Below are 21,129 nucleotides of genomic sequence, written 5' to 3' on the forward strand. Positions count from 1 at the left end.
ATGAATGGAAATCAACGGTTAGGATCTAAAATGATATAAGTTTATATCCTTTAAAAGGATAGATGTTTTTCCCGTAAAGTATATAACTTTATGTAATTTTAAATGAGAAGACTCTATTTTGTGATTTTTTTTATCTTCTCTCGTCCACAATATAAAAGAGAGATAGAAAAAAAATAGTATGATAAGAGAAAGAAGGTAAACATTTTCCAAAATCAAATAATTTCATTTAAAATAACATATTTAAAATAACAAATATTTTTTCATTAAATTATTTATAAATTAGGGTAAAAAACAAGAGTATTTGCCAACGATTACAAACAAACACCGAAAATAGTTCTGAAGTATCATCGAATAAGCAGCGACGAGTTTTAGCCGGAGAAGTTGCTTCTCTCATCCTCTGTTATTTTGTTGTCGTTGCTTTGGTCGACTGTGTGCGTATGCAGGATACTCTGCAAAACAGTACTAGAGAAGAGATGAGTCTGAAATCGCAAGGTACATAAGCTCTTCTCTGTCCCTTTTTATAATGGAATTATGGAATCAATTCCTATTATGTTTTACGTTCGTTCTCTCGTCCATTCAGTAGTGTAGCAATCTATGATTTTGGTTGATCTTGTCCGTCGGTTGCCCATACATTGACTGATAGGTTTTGTATACAGTTTATTAGGGTTTGTCTTCAGTATGTGGATATGGTGCCAGGTATAGGGATCTTCATAAACCCAGTCTATAGTAACTACTCCTATTTTTATTTTGAATTTAATTTTCTGATAACCCATCACCGTCATTTATATATCTTTCGTTTCTCTCTCTCTCTCTCTCTCTCTCTCCTTTCTTCAATACTTGGTTGTCTCACTCCTTTTATAATCGTTCTTTTGGCTTCTTTTCTTTCAAGGAAGTTTTGTTAGAATGATTGAATATTGACTAGCAGAAAGATTACGGGGAAACATCAGACATGGATGTTGGGGGCAATTCTCTACCGTCTGCACCTGATGGGGTGAAGAGAAAGGTGTGCTATTTCTATGATCCAGAGGTTGGGAATTACTATTATGGGCAAGGTCACCCTATGAAGCCACATCGTATACGGATGACACATGCTCTTCTTGCCCACTATGGATTGCTTCAGCATTTGCAGGTCCTCAAGCCCTTTCCTGCCAGAGACAGGGATCTTTGTCGTTTTCATGCTGATGATTATGTTGCATTCCTTCGAAGTATAACCCCTGAAACACAGCAGGATCATCTGAGGCAACTCAAACGCTTTAATGTTGGCGAAGACTGCCCTGTCTTTGATGGCCTCTACTCCTTCTGTCAAACTTATGCCGGGGGTTCAGTTGGTGGTGCTGTCAAGTTGAATCATGACCAATGTGATATCGCTGTCAACTGGGCTGGGGGCTTGCATCATGCCAAGAAGTGTGAGGCTTCTGGATTTTGCTATGTTAATGATATAGTCCTCGGAATCTTAGAACTTCTTAAACAGCATGAGGTTTGTCTAACAGTGAATTTCCATTTCGTTTCCTTTTTTGTTATGCTTTAGTGGTATATTAATTTTGTCGAAATGTTTGAATTTTTTATAATTCAACATCTTTAGGATTTAGTGGCGAATAAGTACTTAAGTGAATAATGAGGGATCATGTTAGAGAATAATATAAACCATTAAAAAGGCCATCACCCAACACCTTAAGGTTTTGGGTTGAAGTGGTTCTTTATATGGTATCAGAGCTTCAGTGACCATAAGGTCACGAGTTCGATCTTCATCACCCCCCCCCCCCCCCCCACTTATGGAATTAAATAAGCATAAGGTAAAACCAAAAAGAAAAAAAAAATGGGCCTGTGCAATATTCACATTTCAAGCCCAAAGGGCTCTTACGTAAGGGGTTATGTTAGAGAATAATATAAACCAGTAAGAAAGCCATCACCGAACACCTTAAAGTTTTGGGTTGAAGTAGTTCTTTGTAGATCATAGCTCAAATATGCAGTATATTATTAAGAATAAAAGAGTATTCCTCTATCTGAGATTCTTTTATTTTCGATCCTTCTGGTCACACAGAAACGATGCTAAATTTATTGGAACACAAGCCCTTTTAAAAGAGTTACTTTCCACCTTGTGAAGCATTTATTGTTAACTCTCAACATCACATACTCCATGCCTACTATGACCGGCAGATGAAGTCATCAGTCATTAGTCAGTATCCTTTGCCACATTAACAGTATTAAAGAATGCATTCACAGATTTCACTTCTCAATCTCTAGGAGTATTATTATTGGTTACATTTCAGGAGGAAGCTTCCTGAGATATACATATCAACAGCCAAGCTTGTCATCCTTAATGCATCTACAAAAAAGTAAGTTTGAGCAATACCAATTTTACCCCCAACAGAAAACATTCCTCCAATTTATAATTTTAAAAGACATCATTACAAAAAACTTGCATATTGTAATGGATTATTTTCCTCTTCAGAATCTTCATCCTTTTATAATTTCACATTCACCAACCTTGGGAAGCTGAGCTAAAAACCTGAAAATTTCTGTATAAAAATATTCAGGACAAGTCAATCCAGAGAAGTAGCTTGGCAGCTCTCGTGGTAGTCATTGTAGAAAGAAGTTTAATGTTCACTGGAGATCTTTGATTATAGCCTTTTTTGTGCGCATTGGCTAATTATTTTGTGTTAATTTAAAGGAAAAATGCTGTCGTAGAAATCTCCGAGGTCATTTACATTGTAATCTTTTTAAACCAATAGAATGTATTTTTTATGGCATTACTTGAACAATAGGGCCTGATTAGTTGGCAACATGGCATGCCTGAGGATTTGGCTGAGTCAAGTTTTTCATATTTTCATCATGCACTTTGAGTTAACTAAGAATTCTTGGTATATAAGTTTGACGGATTTGTTCTTTATATCACCTATCAGATAAGTAATCTTTTGGCTCCTCTACTGGCTGTTCATAACAGGAGTTTTTGTTACTATTGATACTTTGTACAATATTAGAATACTGTTTAGTAGGTTTGATATGTGATAATTTAAAGTGAGAGGGAATCTATCATTATTTCTTCATTTGCTTCTTAATTGTTCAAACTCTGATAGTGGTGGTAATTTTCTTTAGTTTCCTTCAGTTGTTTCTTATATGCTATATGCTTTTCCAAGGATAGTCTATAATAATATTTCTGTTTCTGCTTCAATTATATATTATTTTAGTTCTAAGTTGAGGTTCCTTGTACATGCATATAAGTGTCTTCAACTCTTAACAAAAATGAGGGGATAAAATGTAAGATTTTAAACTTGGTGTTTTCAATTTGACTTGGACGGAAACTTTAGGGAGGTGAAGTGTTGCTATCCTGAGCTTCCCAAGTTTCTCTTGTAAACTTGTGTCTTCCTATTTTAAAATGCTAATTTTACATTTGTTGCAGCGTGTTCTATATGTCGACATTGATATTCACCATGGAGATGGTGTGGAGGAAGCTTTCTACACTACTGACAGAGTCATGACTGTTTCTTTCCACAAATTTGGTGATTATTTTCCTGGTACAGGGGACTTACGTGATATTGGGTATGGAAAGGGAAAATACTACTCTCTTAATGTTCCGCTTGATGATGGCATTGATGATGAGAGTTATCATTTCTTGTTCAAACCAATAATTGGCAAAGTGATGGAAGTGTTTCGGCCTGGTGCAGTAGTTCTCCAGTGCGGTGCAGATTCTTTATCTGGGGACAGATTGGGATGCTTTAATCTTTCAATTAGGGGTCATGCAGAGTGTGTAAAATACATGAGATCATTCAATGTGCCCCTCTTACTACTGGGTGGTGGTGGCTACACCATTCGGAATGTTGCTCGTTGCTGGTGTTATGAGGTAGAATGTCGTTTTAATTGGTAAAATTACTGTCATTTATTTAATGTAACACCATTAAATATAAGGTAGCATGGTCTATAGGGCTACCATGTTTGAGTTGGGGTAATTGCAAGTGCCACAGCCCGCAAGTAGAGTTATTATATTGCAATTCTAATATTTTCTCCATCTTTTAATATTAATTAAAAAAAAGCTATACATGAAGTCACTCTAAAATTTCATTATAAGTAATGATGTTAGAGGGTCAAAGTAGTTAAGTTATTGTTTCCTTTCACTAGTCTTGTATTCAATGTTAACTATTAAATATAAATTGAGATATCCTAAAGCCTCTCAATATTCAATATGACTTGCCATGTAGTTGCTGTTTCTCACTTCTTAGCTTGTTCATCATGTTTTAATATTTATGTATGATTTGAGTCATTCTTCTGTATAGCTTTTCATCCAAACACATAAAATTGTATGTGTTATATTTTTTAATTTTATTTTTTTTGTGGTAATCATATGTGTTATTTGTTAAGGCAGACAGGAGTTGCTCTTGGAATAGAAGTTGATGACAAAATGCCACAGCATGAGTATTATGAATACTTTGGTCCAGATTATACCCTTCACGTTGCCCCAAGTAACATGGAAAACAAAAATTCCCGTTATTTACTTGATGAAATTCGATCTAAGCTACTTGAGAATCTTTCAAAGCTGCAACATTCTCCTAGTGTCCAATTTCAGGAAAGGCCTCCTGATTCTGAACTTGGAGAGGTAATTTCTGTTGCCCCCGGTGCTGTTTATCATTTTACAAATGCTAACCATGATATTATCGCCTTTTTGAACTTAGCAAGAAAGGAGAGGGAAAAAAAAGATTGATGTCCACTTTTCCTAGTTACTCTAAGACTATTTGCTCAGGTGGACTTTTTCGTTTTTGGGGTTGGGTGGATATAATATCTTCAAATACACAAGTCCAGTGAGTGTTAACCAAGGTGTAGAAATGGATTGAAAATGTTTTCCCTACACTAAGAGGATCTTATGATTAAGGAATTTGCTTATTCTCTCTTCCCATTTCTCAAACTGCAGATATTATTGTTGGAAATGCAAGTGTGTGATAAGTAATTCTCACATTGGTTAGGAATGAACTAAGTAAGGAACATATAAAACTCATAAACCTAACGCCTTAAGTTTTTGTGTTGAAATGTGGTGTCGAGCTTGCTTATCGTTGTTTGTTCTTGAGCCTATTGATGCGTGGAGGTCTCTCTTGCTTTGGGCTGCATAATAGCGGTATCAAATTTCAATGGTTCAACTGGGCTAGCCATGTGTTTAGTTTTGGTGAGTATTTGGACATGGTGGTTGGTGTTGTTCGGGTTTGTTGTCTCCCCAAGCCCATATCACGGAGCCAAGTGTTGATTTTTTGTTGGTAATCCCAAATACTAAAAGAAGTATCCGTTTGAGGGGGAGAAAATGTTGGGACTAGGACTCACACTTGAGGGGAGAAAATATTAGGATTATTATTAGGATTCTAATAATAATCCTAATATATTCTACCAATCACATTAAAGGCTTCACAGTCCATGCCCACTCAAGGTGATTTTTACTGTTCAAGTCATGAACAGTTTGTTGAATGTTATTTGGTCCTGCTGAAGGAAGGAATAGTGGAAAACACTGCCCATTACCTATCCTGAGGACATTGGGCAACACTTGGTGCATGTCATGGCTGTTTTAACCATGGCTCCGGTTAGTCCCGGTTCTCTGATACCATAAGAATAGTAATTTTTTATTATCGTATCATTAGGGAAAATACATCAATGAATAAGACTAGGAAAAAAAGGATGTTTCCACAAATATCTCAACCCTCCAAAAATTAGGAAAAAGAAATGCAAATTAGCAAAAGAAAACATCCTAACTTATCTTACACCTTATCCTAATTATGTTTTGACTTTTCTCATCTTGTTCAAACTCATTCCCAAAAATATACATATTCACATTCTTCCAGGCAGATGAAGATCATGATGATGGTGATGGGCGATGGGATCCCGATTCTGACATGGACATTGGTGATGACCGGTATCCACTTTATCCTTAAATTACTTCGCATCATTTAAATCATATGATCTACATTTCCTCAGTTTGTTGCCTCATTTATCAGTGAGCTTCTCCCGAGAAAAGTAAAGAGAGAAATTGTTGAACCTCAGCTTAATGATCTGGTATGTGTTTCTAAGTTTTTGAAGTATTTAATTAAAATTTAATAATTTGATACTTGTTGAAAGTCTAATATTGGTAGAACATATGATATATGTAGTTAGAAATTGTATATAAATATACTCACTTTGTTACATATTAACAAGTCGGCAGTACCTCCATGTGCTTAATGCACTGTTCAACTAAGAAATTTACCATTATTTCTCAAGGAAAATCATATAATCTCACTATATCAGAACCCTATAAGCTTTAAAAAAAGCACTAGCCCATTTAATTTTGTTCGTTTTCTTAAGTTGTCCCATTTCTTGAGCAACCTACTGTGAGAGAAAGGGCCAGGGGAAAACCTAGCCAATAGATAGGAAAAACTTCAATCCTTGATCCCGAGGCAACTATGCATAAAGTGTTAATTTCATCAGTACGGTTTAAAGCCACCACAACCACAAAGTTTATAACAATTAAGTAGATTCAGGTTCTAAAATATTAGAATTTAACCATGGAGGGAAAGTGAGGGAAATTGAGAGAAACTCGAGTGTGAGAGATCTGAGAAACCATCTTTCTTATTGAATAAACTTCTGGATGAATCAATACAAGAGAGAGAGGAATGAGCACTATATATAGTGCTAGAGCTAACTCAATGCTGAGTCAGCAGATCTAACAAATTAATAACTAACCTATAACAAACTAATAGAGTATGACAGCTGGTGATACAGCTGGTACAAGAGAAAGAAATCAGCTAAGACTGATACAAGAAAGATAAACTACAACAAGAGAGTTAATATCTAAAAGCTACGCTAATACTCCCCCTCAAGCTCAACAGTGTTGGAGAGGTAGAACAAAATCCAAAACTCTGAGCTTGGTTCTGAAATCAGCAAAGGAGGCTGAAGATAATGGTTTGGTAAATGTATATGTATCTGCCAACTGATCCACTACAGGAATATGAGACACCCGTATGTCCTTAGCTACAACCTTTTCACGAAGGAAATGTAAATCCAACTCAAGATGCTTGGTGCGAGCATGTAAGATTGGATTGTGTGCTATAGCCATAGCACTAAGGTTGTCACATAGGATACGAGGGGTAGAGAGGGACAACTGCAACTCCTGAAAAAGTGACTTAATCCACAATATTTCTCTACATATTAGAGCCATGCTCTTGTATTCAGCTTCAGCAATGGATCTGGCTACAAGGGACTACTTTTTAGACCACCAAGATATCATATCGGAGCCCAAAAAGATACGGGCACCAGAGGTTGATCTTCTATCATTTGGATCACTCCCACAATCAGCATCACATAATGTTGTAAGAGGAAATGAGCCAGACACTGATTGGACTGGCTGGAAGTGAAGTCCAAAAGTAGTAATGCCTTGAAGATATCTCAAAATACGTTTTATTGCTTTCCAATGCTCTATCAAAGGCTGACTCATAAATTGGCAAGCCTTGTTGACAGAAAATGAGATCTCTGGCCTTGTGATTGTAGCACACTGCAAAGCACCAACAACTAATCTATATAGATGAGGATCTTCGAAAGTATTGGAGCCAAACCTTGTTAGCTTGCTCCTAGAAGTCATAGGAGTGGAAATAGGCTTTGCTTCAAGCATGTTAACTCGAGAGAGAAGATCTTTGATATACTTGGATTGAGTAAATAGGTGGCCAGAAGAAGGTCTTTTGACCTCAATTCCAAGAAAGTAATTTAAGTCACCAAGATCCTTTAAGGCAAAGGAAGAATTAAGTTGTGAAATAAACTTCTGAATAAAAGGAACATTGTTTCCTGTCAGAATAATATCATCCACATAGACCAGCATATCGATTATCAAGTTTCCAGCCTTATATATGAACAAGGAGGGTCACATGTGCTTACTTGGAACCCAAATGACAGAACAAAAGCTTTTAGCTTATCAAACCAAGCCCTTGGTTCTTGCTTAAGCCTATAAAGAGACTTGTGAAGTTTACAAACCAGTGATTTATCCTTAGATTCAAAACCAGCAAGCTGATCCATAGACCTCTTTCTCTAGGTCTCCATTGAGGAAGGCATTGTTAATGTCTAGTTGCCTCAATGGCCAAGCAAATGTGAGTGCAATAGCTAGAATTGCTCGGACAGTAACAAGTTTAATGACAGGAGAGAAGGTTTCGATATAGTCAAAACCTGGTCGTTTTGTATTTGTTAATTGTTCCATTTAAACACCCACTTGCATCCTATAGCTTTCCTGCCATAAGGTAAAGGAACAAGAGACCAAGTGTTGTTATTTTGCAAGGCTTCATACTCAGATTGCATTGCCTTGAGCCAGTGGGGGCTGGTCAAGGCCTGCTTAACAGATGAGGACTTAGTGTGAATCAGTAGCACAAGGTTTCTGGCAACGGTTTTTGATCTTGTGTTAATTGAATGTACAAGAGATGATAAACTTAATGAATTTGAGGGTGCATATTCAAAGTTTGAAGACTCTGGACTAGAGTCAGAACTGGAAATGGGAGTAGATGATGATGAAGGTAAGAGTCAGAGGATTGACTAGAAGAGTGACTAGACTGTTGAACACTGTCAAAGGTTGACAAATCTGTGTGAGGAGATACATCAACATGTGAATCAATGGTCACACTGGTATGAGTAGTAGGTAGCACATCAGTATGTGGGACTCTTGAAGGGTTGTTGAGAGCAAGTGGTGAGGCTGCACTGGTTTGAGTTTCTGAAGATAGGATGGACAAAAGAACTATTGTGTTTGTAGGCATCTGTGGGGTAGGATGAGACTTGTGGGCATGGTTGTCAAACTCGCGAGTAAACTCGTAAACTCGGCTTCTTGTCACCCTCAACGTTCCCGTTTCCATGCGAACTCGCTTTTGGCACTCAAGTGGTAGAAACGCCGTGTTTTTTGTCAAACTCATAAGCTCGTATGAGTTCAAGGAAATGGAGAGTGGCCCATGAACCCAAAAATTTGACCCAAAATCCATCGTATAAATGGGTTTTATAAACACAAAAACCCTAATACCTGGTTTCAGTCGCCACGTACGGCTCAGTGAGGTCGCGCGACTCTGTCTGCTTCCTCCGATGTGCTATGTCGTGCTGGATTGTCTTATCCGACGTGCTTTGTCATCGTTTGCAGCTTCTCCGACCATCTTCTCTCTTCGTCGCCGTCACGGTTGGTGTTCTCTGCCTCAGCCTCTTCTCCGCTTCGTTTCTTTCTTCTTTTTTGTTTGCCTCTATTTCGTGTATTTTTTTTTGCTGCCTCTGTTTCTCATTTGTTTATAATTTTTTTTTCTATTTTTAATTTTCACCAATCCCTATTTGCCTCTATTTTTTTTCTCGTTTCTTTTTTTTTGCTTCCTCTGTTTCTCTATTTCTCTGCCTCGATACCTTTTTTTTACATTTTTTTCTTTTTAATTTTTTGCCTCTGCTTCGTATATTTGCTGCCACACGCCCACACCACACCACATGTATATTTGATAAACCAAATTATCGCTTTTTTATAAATCAAATTAGATTTATTTGATAAACCAAATTGCCATTTTTTTTCCTCGTGTTTGCCTCTGTTTTGTTTTATATTTACTGGGAAAAATAAAATTAGTGCAGTAACAATTATTTTGCTTGTTGGTTGAATTAAATTTGCTTATTATATTACTTTATATGCATATAAATATAAATAAATATAATTTATATCCTGTGTTACGATTTTGGTGCACCCTTCCGAGTTTGTGTAGACTCTTGAGTTTGACAACCTTGCTTGTGGGTAAGCCATTCCTTATAGGGAAATCTATACTCATTAAATAGGACTCTTTGGATATGTAGATTTTATCTTCTGGACTTAAACAGATGTACCCCTTATGATTGGATGAATAACCAATAAAAATACATTCCCTTGATTTGAACTCAAGTTTATGTCTATTATATGGTCTAAGGAAAGGAAAACAAGCACAACCAAACGTCCTAAGGAAACTGTAGTCAGGTTGTTAATTGTAGAGTTTGGTGTGAGGAATTTCAAAATTTATGGCAGACAAAGGAAGTTTGTTGATAAGATACACAGAGGTGGTGAATGCATAGTCCCAATACTTAATGGGTAGAGATGAGTGAGATAGAAGGGCAAGACCAGTTTCCACAATGTGTCTATGTTTTCTTTCAACAATACCATTTTGTTGATGTGTACGAGGACAAGTGACTCTGTGCTATTCCATGTGAGTTGAGGTATTGAGTGAAAACTCTAAACTCACCACCCCAATTTGTTTGGAGAGCTTTTAGGGGTAGTTGGAATTGATTTATCATCATGGCATGAAATTGTTTGAACACATTAAAAGCATCTGACATCTGTTTTAATGGATAAAGCCATGTGTATCTAGTATGAGCATCAACAAATGAGATGTAATACAAGTTACCAAGGGTTGATTTTAGGGGTGAGGGTCCCCATAAGTCACTGTGAATGAGTGAAAAGGGTTCCTTATATTTCAGTGTTAGATGATAGAGTGTGTTGTCTGTGAGACTTTGCACAACAACAACAATAATAGAATTCTGCCATTTTATTGCTAATGTGTATATTACAAGCTTTAAGTACACTTTTGAGGGAATCTAAATGTGGATGCCCCAAACGGCAGTGCTACATAGAATACAAGGAACTAGAAGGAGTACATTCACTAGCTCCATTTCCAATAACAGTTCTAGGATATTGACTACTGGTATTATTGCTAGAATTTACAACATTGACAAATTTGTTTGTAGGAGAAGGCAGAGATGAACTGGAAGTGAGATTACTTGACAGTGTAACAAGATTTTTTGAGAGCTTCAAGTCTGAGTAGTGATGTAGACCATCAGTACCAACAGCACCTTGAAGGAGAATTTTATGTAATCATAATGGAATTCAAAAACATAGAATTATTCTTAGCAAACTGTTAGGACTCATTTGTAAGGTATGGAACTTGGAGACCCACAGTGGTTGTATGGGCAACTAATGTGGGGTTTATAAGGCCTTGGGCACTCTCACGCTTTGAGCTAGCTTTTCGGGTGGTGCATCCCAAGGTTCTTATCATAAACTTATTGACACTGATAAGATTTTTTGTAATTGAAGGAACTAGGAGTAAGTTCTTAAGTTGTAGAACAAAATTAGAATGAAGGGGAGATATGAAAGAGGAAGATCTGACAACTTTTATGGGCAAACCTTGGCCATTTGCAATTAATATGTGATCTGTACCACTGAGTTGTTGCCCTTGCATAACATTCTGAGATTCACCAGTGATATGACTCGATGCTCCAGAATCAGGTAACCACTTAACTAGAGGAGCAGAGTTAGATACTGATGGAAGAGCATATTGTGTTGCCACGTAAGCCTGAGCTTGGTTCTGAGGTCTGTTTTACTGATAAGACCTCAGGTTGAGGTTGCTGTCGAACGAAGAACTGATGATAGGATGTGTTTTGTAGTGGTGGTAGGTTAGGAGTGAAGTTCTCGTCGAACCTATGCCAACAATCTTTGACATCATGGCCAAACTTGTAGCAGAGTTGACAATGGACATTTGTTCTATTTGCACGTCCTCTTCCTCTGTTAAACTTCATACCATATCGTGTTCTTCCTCTGTTTTGGCCATTTGATGTGTTAAATTGCCTGAAATTTAACTCCTTTGTTCTGCTCTGTTTTCTCGATTCATGAACAGTGTGATCTTCTTCATCAAAAACAATCTTTTGTGGCACCTGAACACGCTAGGTCAGGTTTATTGAAGATCCATTAGCCAGCAATTGCTTGTTCTGCTTGACTAGAAGCTGTATGAAGGCCATGAGTTCCACTTCTAGATCTGCAACGGAGTAAGCCTTTTCTCGACCATAAATCATCATTATGAATGAGTTGTAATCAGAAGGCAGTCCTTCAAGTATCGTTTCTGTATGTTGTTCAACAGATATTGGATTACCTATTGATTTGAGTGAATCGCAGATTGTTTTGATCCTTGCGAGGTATTCCTTTGCTGTCTTCGTTCCTTTCTTCATCGTCTTCAGCTCTGACCTCAATTGTCTGGCACGCGACTTCATTACTCCATGAAACAATTTGTGTATGTTCTCCCATGCCTCGAACGAGGGTTTCACTGGAAGAATGTCATTCACCATTGATTCTGAGATGGTAGAAAGCAGCCAATCTTGCATTAACCATTAAGTATAAGCTGAGCTGAAGGTGTTACTCTCTCGATCTTCATCTGATTCAAACTTTAGAGGAATTTTTGGATTCTCTAGGAAATGCTGTAATTGGTGAGATGTGATGATTGGCTCCACTATTTGATTCCAGAAGAGATAATTACCTTCTGTTAATCTTGCGGAAACTTGAAAATTGAAGAGTGTAGAAGGATTTTTCTGCTTCATAGTTGTAGATCTCCAAGCTGATTTGTTTGTAGGTGTTGCACTAGCGCCTGAACTGGATGCAGAAGAAATGATTGAAGGCTGTTATATGGATCAGGGCTCTGATACGATATGAGAATTGTAAAGAACCAATTCAACCCAAAAGCTTAAGCTGTTGGGTGAGGCTACATTAATGGTTTTATATATCTCAACACGCCCCCTCACGAGAGCCCATTGGGCTTGAAGGGTGGATAATGCACAGGCCCACCTACCTATGCGAACAAAGAAATTCCATTTGAAAGAAAGTGGAGGGCGGCGAGGATCGAACCCGGGACATGAGACTCTGATACCATGTAAAGAACTAATTCAACCCAAAAGCTTAAGCTGTTGGGTGAGGCTACATTAATGGTTTTATATATCTCAAGTGAGGCTACATTAATGGTTTTATATATCTCAACAAGAATTTAACCATGGAGGGAAAGTGAGGGAGATCTGAGAAACCATCTTTCTTATTGAATAAACTTTGGGATGAATCAATACAAGAGAGAGAGAGAGAGAGAGAGAGAGAGAGGAATGAGCACTATATATAGTGTTAGAGCTAACTCAAAGCTGAGTCAGCAAATCTAACAAATTAATAACTAACCTATAACAAACTAACAGTATGACAGCTGGTACAAGAGAAAGAAACCAGCTAAGACTGATACAAGAAAGATAAAGTACAAGAAGAGAGTTAATATCTAAAAGCTACGCTAATATAAAACCACTATTTTCTGTCAGGTCACATGGTGGGCTAAAAGTCCATAATTAAGTACAGCCCACTTGATAACAATTAAGTAGGCTGGGAGTATATAAAACAACCCTGCTGACTTGTTGGACATGGCTTATGGCTCAAGCATGTAAAGGATTTGGTAGAAGAAAATAGGTACAATGATACCACGTTTTTCGCAATTATTTACCCAACTGCCCCACAAACTGTAAATTTTACCAAAGTGCCCCACAAACACTTTTATATATATATATATATATATATATATATATATATATAGGGAAAAACATCTGTCTTTTTAAATGACATAAGCTTATATCATTTTAGATCCTAATTGTTAATTTTCGTCCATCAACGGTTATAATCTATTGGGTCAAACTTAATGGGCCAAATTTATTATTAATCAATTAATAATTTTGATCCAATAAATTATAACCGTTGATGGAGGAAAATCAACGGTTAGAATCTAAAATGATATAAGCTTATATCCTTTAAAATGACAGATGTTATTCCCGTATATATATATAAGAACTTAAATGCATGTTATATTAATATTATTAGTATAAATAGAATTAAAATATATTCAGTGAAACATTGAAAATTAAATTAAGTAAATAGTTGCTTACCAAAAAAATTAAATAAATAGTATTAAAATATTTTTCATTAAAATGTATAAAAATAAGATTAAAAGATAGTATTATCTATAAATAAGTAGAAAATAGTACTTGATGGGTGTTATATTAATGAACTTCTTATTTACTCAGAAAAGTTATTTTTACCAAACAACTTATTTATCTAGAAATCTTTACTAATTTTTTTTTATCTAGAAATAAGTTATTTTCATAATAATTCGTTATTAGCTTTTCTATGTACTTTAGATTATATTTTTTAAAAAACTTAAACAAGTATCAGCAGAATCCATATTCCATTGGGGCCAGTGGCAGTGGGTGCATTGATGTTCTCAAAGTGGTTTTGTTTTCTAAATTGCAAAGTAGCTTTAGAGTGTAGATAGAGAAGATAGGACATGTGTCAGGGTGTTTCGGTTTTTTCAATTTCTCTCATAGTTCGCTGCGTCCCAAAGCAAAAACTGACCAATGGTTGACACGTGTCCTGTTTTGCTCAGAGCAGACTGACATTTTGACCACCTAGCTCGCTACTACCAGAAACGAACTAGGTGGCCACCAGAAACGTGCCACGTCAGCAAATGAAGTTCGCTACATGCTGTAGCGAACTTGTATATGTGGCACTTTGATAAAATTTATTGTTTGTGTGGCAGTTGAGTAAATAATTGCGAAAAACGTGGTACATTGGTCACTGTTCCAAGAAAAGAGGTCAATATTTCGTGGAATTGTGTTGTATTTGGTAGACTGACAGTAGCGAACTAGGTGGCCACCAGAAACGTGCCACGTCAGCAAATGAAGTTCGCTACATGCTGTAGCGAACTTGTATACGTGGCAATTTGATCAAATTTATTGTTTGCGTGGCAGTTGAGTAAATAATTGCGAAAAACGTGGTACATTGGTCACTGTTCCAAGAAAAGAGGTCAATATTTCGTGGAACTGTGTTGTATTTGGTATTCTATGGTGGTTGTGGATGAATGTTCAGATTTTTTAATGTCTGGAAATGTTGTCGAAAAGAATTAAAGAACTAAGTTTTTGGCTTCTCTTTGGTACTCAGCTCATGGTCTTTTTATAGGGGTTCAGGTTTGCATATAGATTGGGCTGCCATTGTTTACTGTTATTCTTGAGTTTTGGTTTTCTGGTTCGTTGTTGTTTTCTCTTTTGGTAGTTTTCTTGTGGAGGATATCTTATCCTCCTATCTTTGTATATCTCTTCTCTCTTCATGATTTACATTTTTTTATCAAAAGGAAAAATATATTCCAAGTATCTTGTGGACTAAAAGACTTCATATTCTACTCTGGAAACTTGAGGATGACATTTATTTTGAAGTTGAGGGGTGAAAGAATTGGATAGCCATGGTAGAAAGTGTGAGAAAGTGAGTATGAGAGAAGAGAAGAACAGAGAGTAATGGTTCATGGAGTTTGAGAGAATTATTCTTTTGTAGGATTTCAAAAATGATCTAATAACTGTACTCAGTCAGGATTCTTTTTTGGTTCTTTGTAGAGAACTAATTTGAAGGGTAGAGATATGCCAACCTATATTTCTAGATCTGGAAAAGGTCCTAAGGTAGCTTCTAAGATCATTAAATAGGCCACCTTATGTAAGCTAAATAGTGTACGGGGTGCATGAATGCTACAGATGATGGACATCATGCAGCAACAATGCTTGATTTGAGGTTCAAACTTAGTCTACATATTTCCATATATTTCATTCGTATGAGCCCAAAACATGGGTAGTAAAGAAGATAACCTGAAACAAAAAGTAATCATTCTATTGATGGAATGGAGGCCTGCTCATAAATCATGATTCTGTTATATAGATTTGTTTAGAGCTGTTCAAAATATATGGATTTAGGTAGGGATGGAAGAAAAGAGGGAATAAAGACTGAAAAATGTAAAATTGATATTGATTTGATATGAAGGATGTGTGAGAGAAAACAAAAGAATAATCCTTATTGTTCTAAATAGTTGTCTTAGGTGTAAGATACTTGTACCATTCCGATATATATATATATATATATATATATATATATATATATATATATATATATATATATATATAACTATGTCAGTTAGTCCCACATCATGTAAAGAGGGCCTAAGCCCATGTATCTTATAATTATTAATATAACCCTTGTGTGGCCACACTAGACACACAATTCCTAACCTTCAAATCTGTACCTGAGCTTACGTTCTAGGAAACCCTGCTTTCGTAAAACATTAATTCCTGTTATAAAACATTATTTCCTTGTCAAGCGTCTTGGTGACAAGTCATCACTGTCAAGTATCTTGTTGACAAGTCGTCATTGTCAACACATCCTTCTAGCATATCTCTATCAGCCTGTGACTCGTTCCACCAGCATCAATGATCGTCCAATCACATGCTGCTGTCATCTGCCAGCGACTTTTCTGGCAACCATGCGATGGAATTCCTTTCTCGCCAGCGATCACGTATGTCTAGGACCCACCGGCATTCATCCAATCACACGCTCCCAAGCATAGCTTCAAGTTTTTGAATCAATGCCTTTGCACACAAGCGTGATAACGTGTCCAAGCGTCGTTTCTTCCTAGCAACCACACGATCAAAATTGCCTCCCTTCGACGGCCAACTATCTCCAAGTTGCTTCTTGATTAAAGTCTCCATGCCCCACCAGCGTTGGATGGCCAATTTTCCTTCCATCAATACGTGAGCCGCCATTTGGTGGCCTTTCTCGACCAATCCACAACAAACTTCTCGATTTTCCCTTTCTACTCAAATCTGGGCTCAGTTTTCCGTGGGTCTAAGTCGTTTGAAATTTTGTGGCAAACCATCATTGTTTGGCCACTGTTCATGGCTATTCCTGATTGACTTGTTGCTTTTTGATCGCTTTTGAGTGTTATGCAGGTTTCAACACTTTTCCTTTTATTTTAGACTTTAGGAACTTTTCAGCATTCTTCTTATCATCGTGTAAGTCCCAATAAGCGACCACAATCTTGTCTCACGCAATAATGACCATAGTCATGGTGACAACATACCTTTATATTCTTTATGTCATAACTTGGGACATTTGACGGAATACTATAGGGCAAAATATGGCAAGCTTACCTTTATTGATCTTACTCACAAGGAGCTAGCATCTTCTACCTTTATTATGATCATTCCAAATGCAACTAATGAGGCCTTTCTTCAACTTAAGGCCCCTTCACGAACTAGAAATCCTATTACTTGCATCTCTCAATCATCTCTTGGATCATGAATAGTTGACTATGGTGCTTCCAATCATCTGTGTGGTAATAAGGATCTACTTGCATCTTTTACCTATTAAGACAATTTTACTTCAGTTACCCTTGTTGATGATTCCAAGTTTGTTGTTTGCGGCATTGGACAAGCACAATCGCTTCCCTCTTTACCTTTGACCTTGGAATTTTATGTCCTTGGTTGCACCTTTAATTTAATACATGTTAGTCAACTCATTTGTTCTCTTCATTGTTTCGTTATCTATAATGCAAAATCTATTCTTGTGCATAGGATTCGGGTACAGGAAGGACGATTGGAATTGTACTAAGTCACACAACCTTTATCATTTTGTTATGCTTACCCTCCCAGTGGCATGTAGTATGATAGATTATCTTGACCTTATTCACAATCATCTTAGGCATCCAAGTCTATTCAAACTTCAAAAGATGGTTCCTCATTTGTCTCGTTTACAATATTTGGATTGTGAGTTTTGTCAACAAGGAAAACATGTATGTACTTCCTTTGCTAATCGTGACAGCTAACAACTAAAGGGCAGAGACTCCTTTCTCTCTTGTTCATTAAGATATTTGGGATCTAAGTCGAGTCAAGTCCAGTTTGGGATTCATATATTTTGTGATTTTTATTGATGATTACTATTGTTTTACCTAAATTTTCTTGATGAAGAATCGTTTTGAACTATTCTCCATTTATCAAAAAATTTGTGTTTACGCTCGTACCCAATTTGGAACCACTATTTGTGTTTTGCGTAGTAACAATGTGCGAGAATATCCTCTGTTGACAGGTGTCTCTGGTTCTATGACTGCCCTTCCACACAGGTGTTCGATCACTCATCAGCAACACCCACAACTGCCCATTGTGCTAGCCCTATCTTAAAAGATGCTTCTTATGACTTATTGCCTTCATAAGTCGTTCCCTCTACCCTAGCTCTTGCATCAGATAGTCTTCCCACTGCTCTCCGTAAAAGAATCCGCTCTCGCAATTTTTATCCTCTTTATGCCTTTTTTGAGTTATGATCAACTTTATTCACCGCATTTTACCTTTGTTACGATGCTTTCTTTTGTTTTCATTCCTAAGACCACAAGTGAAGCACTTTCACATTCGGGTTGGTGCCAAGCAATGATTTATGAAATGATTGCTCTGCATATAAAATGGCACATGGGATCTTTTTTCTGCTCCAAGAAAGTCGGTTGTTGGATGTCACTTGGTGTTTACTATAAACAATGTTAATTGCCTCAAAGCCACTTAGTGGCCAAGGGATATACTCAAATTTTCGGACTTGGTTATGGAGTTACCTTCTCTCCTGTAGTCAAGATGACCTTAGTCCGCCTGTTTGTTTCCCTTGATGTCGTTCGTCATTATCCCCTTTTCCAACTTGATATTAGAAATGTTCTTACATGGTGACTTGCAGGAAGAAGTTTTCAATGAGCAACCACCCGGATTTGTTGCTCAGGGGGACCATGGGTTAGTGTGCAAACTCCGCAAATCCTTATATGGCATGGAGCAGTCACCTCGTGCTTGGTTTAGTTGTATTAGTTCAACTATTTAGGCTTTTGGCTTGGCTCATAGCGAAGCTGATCACTCTTTTCTATCGGCATATTTCTCCTTATCGGTGCATCTATCTCTTGGTCTATGTAGAGGATATTATTATCACTAGCAGCGATCAAGTTGGGATTGAATAGCTGAAAACAATACTTGTTTAGTCAATTTGAGACCAAAGATCTTGGCAAGCTTTGATATTTCTTAGGCATTGAGGTGGCACAATCTAGACACAACATCTCCATCTCTCAGGAAGTATTCCTTGGACATCCTGGAGGAAACTGGCATGTTGGGGTGCAAACCTATTGATACACCTATGGATCCTAATATCAAACTCCTACTTGGATAGGCCACTTAAAAATCGTGGCCTTTATCAAAGACTGGTTGGAAAGTTGAATCATCTAACCGAATATTTCTTTTATGGTTAGTATGGCTATCCAATTCCTTGACTCCTTGTGATTCCCATTCGAATACAATTGTTAGAATTCTCCGATACATCAAAGGGGCATCAGGAAAAGGTTTATTATATAAGGATAAGGGGCATGATGATGTTTGTGGCTACTCAGATGCTAATTGGGCAAACTATCCTTCAAATAGACGCTCCACCTCAGGCTATTGTGTCTGGGGGGAAATCTAATTTTTTGAAAAAGTAAGAAGCAAATTGTGGTAGCTAGATCAAGTGCCGAAGTTGAGTATCGAGCAAGGCTACTGCAACCTATGAGCTTATCTGGTTAATGCAATTTATCAAAGAAATAAGTCTTTGTGAACAACGACCAATGAAACTGATTTGTAACAATCAGACAACGTTGCACATATTGTCCAATCCGGTATTTCATGAAAGGACCAAGCATATTGATTACCATTTTATTTGAGAGAAGATTCAGTTTGAAAAGATAAAGACAACATTCTCCAACTCCATGATTAGCTTACAAATATTTTCACTAAGGCTCTTAGAGGACCCGGTGATGACTATATTTCTAACAAGTTTGGTGCCTGCAATATATATGCACCAGCTTGAACGGGAATGTTGGAATATTTAAATAGCTATGTTAGTTAGTCCCACATCATGTAAATAGGGCTCAAGCCCATGTATCTCATTATTATTAATATAACCCTTGTGTGTTCATGCGGGAGACTCGATTCCTAACCTTCAAGTCATTCTAAGATATGATCATGATGGAAATCAATTCCAAGATATTATCTAAGATATAATCATGATGTGGGATACAATACCAAATTGCCCCTCCTCCTCCCCCTCCCCCCATTCCACAAAAATTATATTTTAAAAATATGTTCTTTGGAATTATGTACCTAATAATATACATGACTGATCTTTATTGAACTTAAAATTAAATCATTTTATTTTGTACCTCAATCGTTCCAATAAAGCTCGACCTTTGATCTGTGGTCGATGTTAACAAGCATCCCGTGCATAGTTAGGGATGTAGTTCAAAAGATAAAATTGTGTAGTATGTTCTGTCTTCCTATCAACGACGGCAATGAAAATGGAGGAAGATTTCAACTAACGGCTGCGATTCCCATGTATTCCTTGTTACCAGAGGTTTTATTTAATATCAATAGACAACCTGTTGACAATAGAGTGTGGAGACACCCAGTTATAGGCTCTGGTGGCAGCTTTTTTATTGTATTATACTACGCATGGCCATATATCATCCGTTCTTCAATGCATTGGATTTTCTTGTGCAATCCTTGGCAGCTTTTTTATTGTATTATACTTTCTGCCTCTGTTAAAAACCATTATATGAATTTACACACATGAATTCATGATATGGAACTTTTTACAATTTGTAATGCCGGCTTGCCATTCCAGGACCACCAGGGAAGAAGTGGAGAGCATTTGGGAGACTCCCATGCCGCAGTAGCTGAAACATGCATGAAGGTGAATTTCATAACATTAAAACCACCAACGCATAAACACAAGCATGTTTCAGACTGTAGCATTTTATTGAAAGTATGTCATTACTACAATAGCTTTTGTCTCACTGAATTTGCTTCTTGCAGGCTTTAGATATTTGTGCTCAGCAAGTTGATGAAGAAAGTGTGAAAGTTGAACGGGATAATGTGAATGATTTGGCTGGAGAGACGGATCTGAAGTGTTAAGCGAGATAGGTTTTAACTGATTGGTGAATTGCTAATTGAATGATCCATTCGTGCTGTCGCGTTTCAGAAATAATTGAGTGGCTGCTGCTTGGTTCCATTGTTGTCATCATTGTATACATGCAGTAGCATCTTCCTGATGAAGTGCAAGTTGGCAAGTTTAATTCTTTTAATTACATGACAACTGGTTTCTTTACCTGATATTTTGATATTACTTCTTGTTGGAGAATAGTTATTAGGTTATTACGTGCTATTGGACAGGGTTTATTTTTCCTGCGCTGATCTTCATTTCTCAGTGTATATACAGACAGACATGGAGAGAGAGAGAGAGAGAGAGACACGAACTCAGTTTGATTTCTATTTTGAAAAACAACTTTTTAGTGTTTTAGAACAAAACAATAAAAAAGCTTGTTTGATAAGTGTTTTGTGAAAATGACTCTCAAACAATATTTGATTTAAAAAAAAATTAAAATTAGATATCAGCTTAGAAATATTCTAAAAAATTATTTTTTGATTTTATTGTTTTTGTAATGACAGTAA

General features: G+C 36.9%; 1 protein-coding gene across 3 annotated transcripts; it reads left to right on the top strand.

The window, feature by feature from the left end:
- Positions 1-321: 321 nt before the first annotated feature.
- Positions 322-20,957, top strand: LOC133300213 (histone deacetylase 19-like). 3 transcript variants are annotated; one of them, XM_061499726.1, is made up of 9 exons: positions 322-492; positions 890-1,129; positions 1,226-1,477; positions 3,401-3,841; positions 4,361-4,591; positions 5,817-5,887; positions 5,970-6,027; positions 20,303-20,371; positions 20,494-20,957. In XM_061499726.1, the coding sequence occupies exons 2-9, from the start codon at positions 950-952 to the stop codon at positions 20,590-20,592; spliced, it is 1,401 nt and encodes a 466-aa protein (XP_061355710.1). In that variant the 5' UTR covers positions 322-492; positions 890-949; the 3' UTR covers positions 20,593-20,957. The 3 variants fall into 3 exon arrangements, with proteins under 3 accessions (XP_061355710.1, XP_061355711.1, XP_061355709.1); XM_061499727.1 differs by having other exon boundaries at positions 1,229-1,477; XM_061499725.1 differs by having other exon boundaries at positions 890-1,477.
- Positions 20,958-21,129: the final 172 nt, after the last annotated feature.

This window comes from Gastrolobium bilobum, unplaced genomic scaffold (genome assembly GCF_033153095.1).
Source record: "Gastrolobium bilobum isolate Gb01-03AN ecotype WA unplaced genomic scaffold, APGP_CSIRO_Gbil_v1 utg6330, whole genome shotgun sequence".
Taxonomy (NCBI): domain Eukaryota; kingdom Viridiplantae; phylum Streptophyta; class Magnoliopsida; order Fabales; family Fabaceae; genus Gastrolobium; species Gastrolobium bilobum.

What these genes read in the sequence shown, in the direction of transcription:
- LOC133300213 (XM_061499725.1), top strand. Translation starts at nt 950, where the DNA reads ATGGATGTTGGGGGCAATTCTCTACCGTCTGCACCTGATGGGGTGAAG. An exon ending in CTGATTCTGAACTTGGAGAG is followed by an intron (nt 4,592 to 5,816) that starts GTAATTTCTGTT and finishes ACATTCTTCCAG; the next exon opens with GCAGATGAAGATCATGATGA. An exon ending in TAGCTGAAACATGCATGAAG is followed by an intron (nt 20,372 to 20,493) that starts GTGAATTTCATA and finishes TGCTTCTTGCAG; the next exon opens with GCTTTAGATATTTGTGCTCA.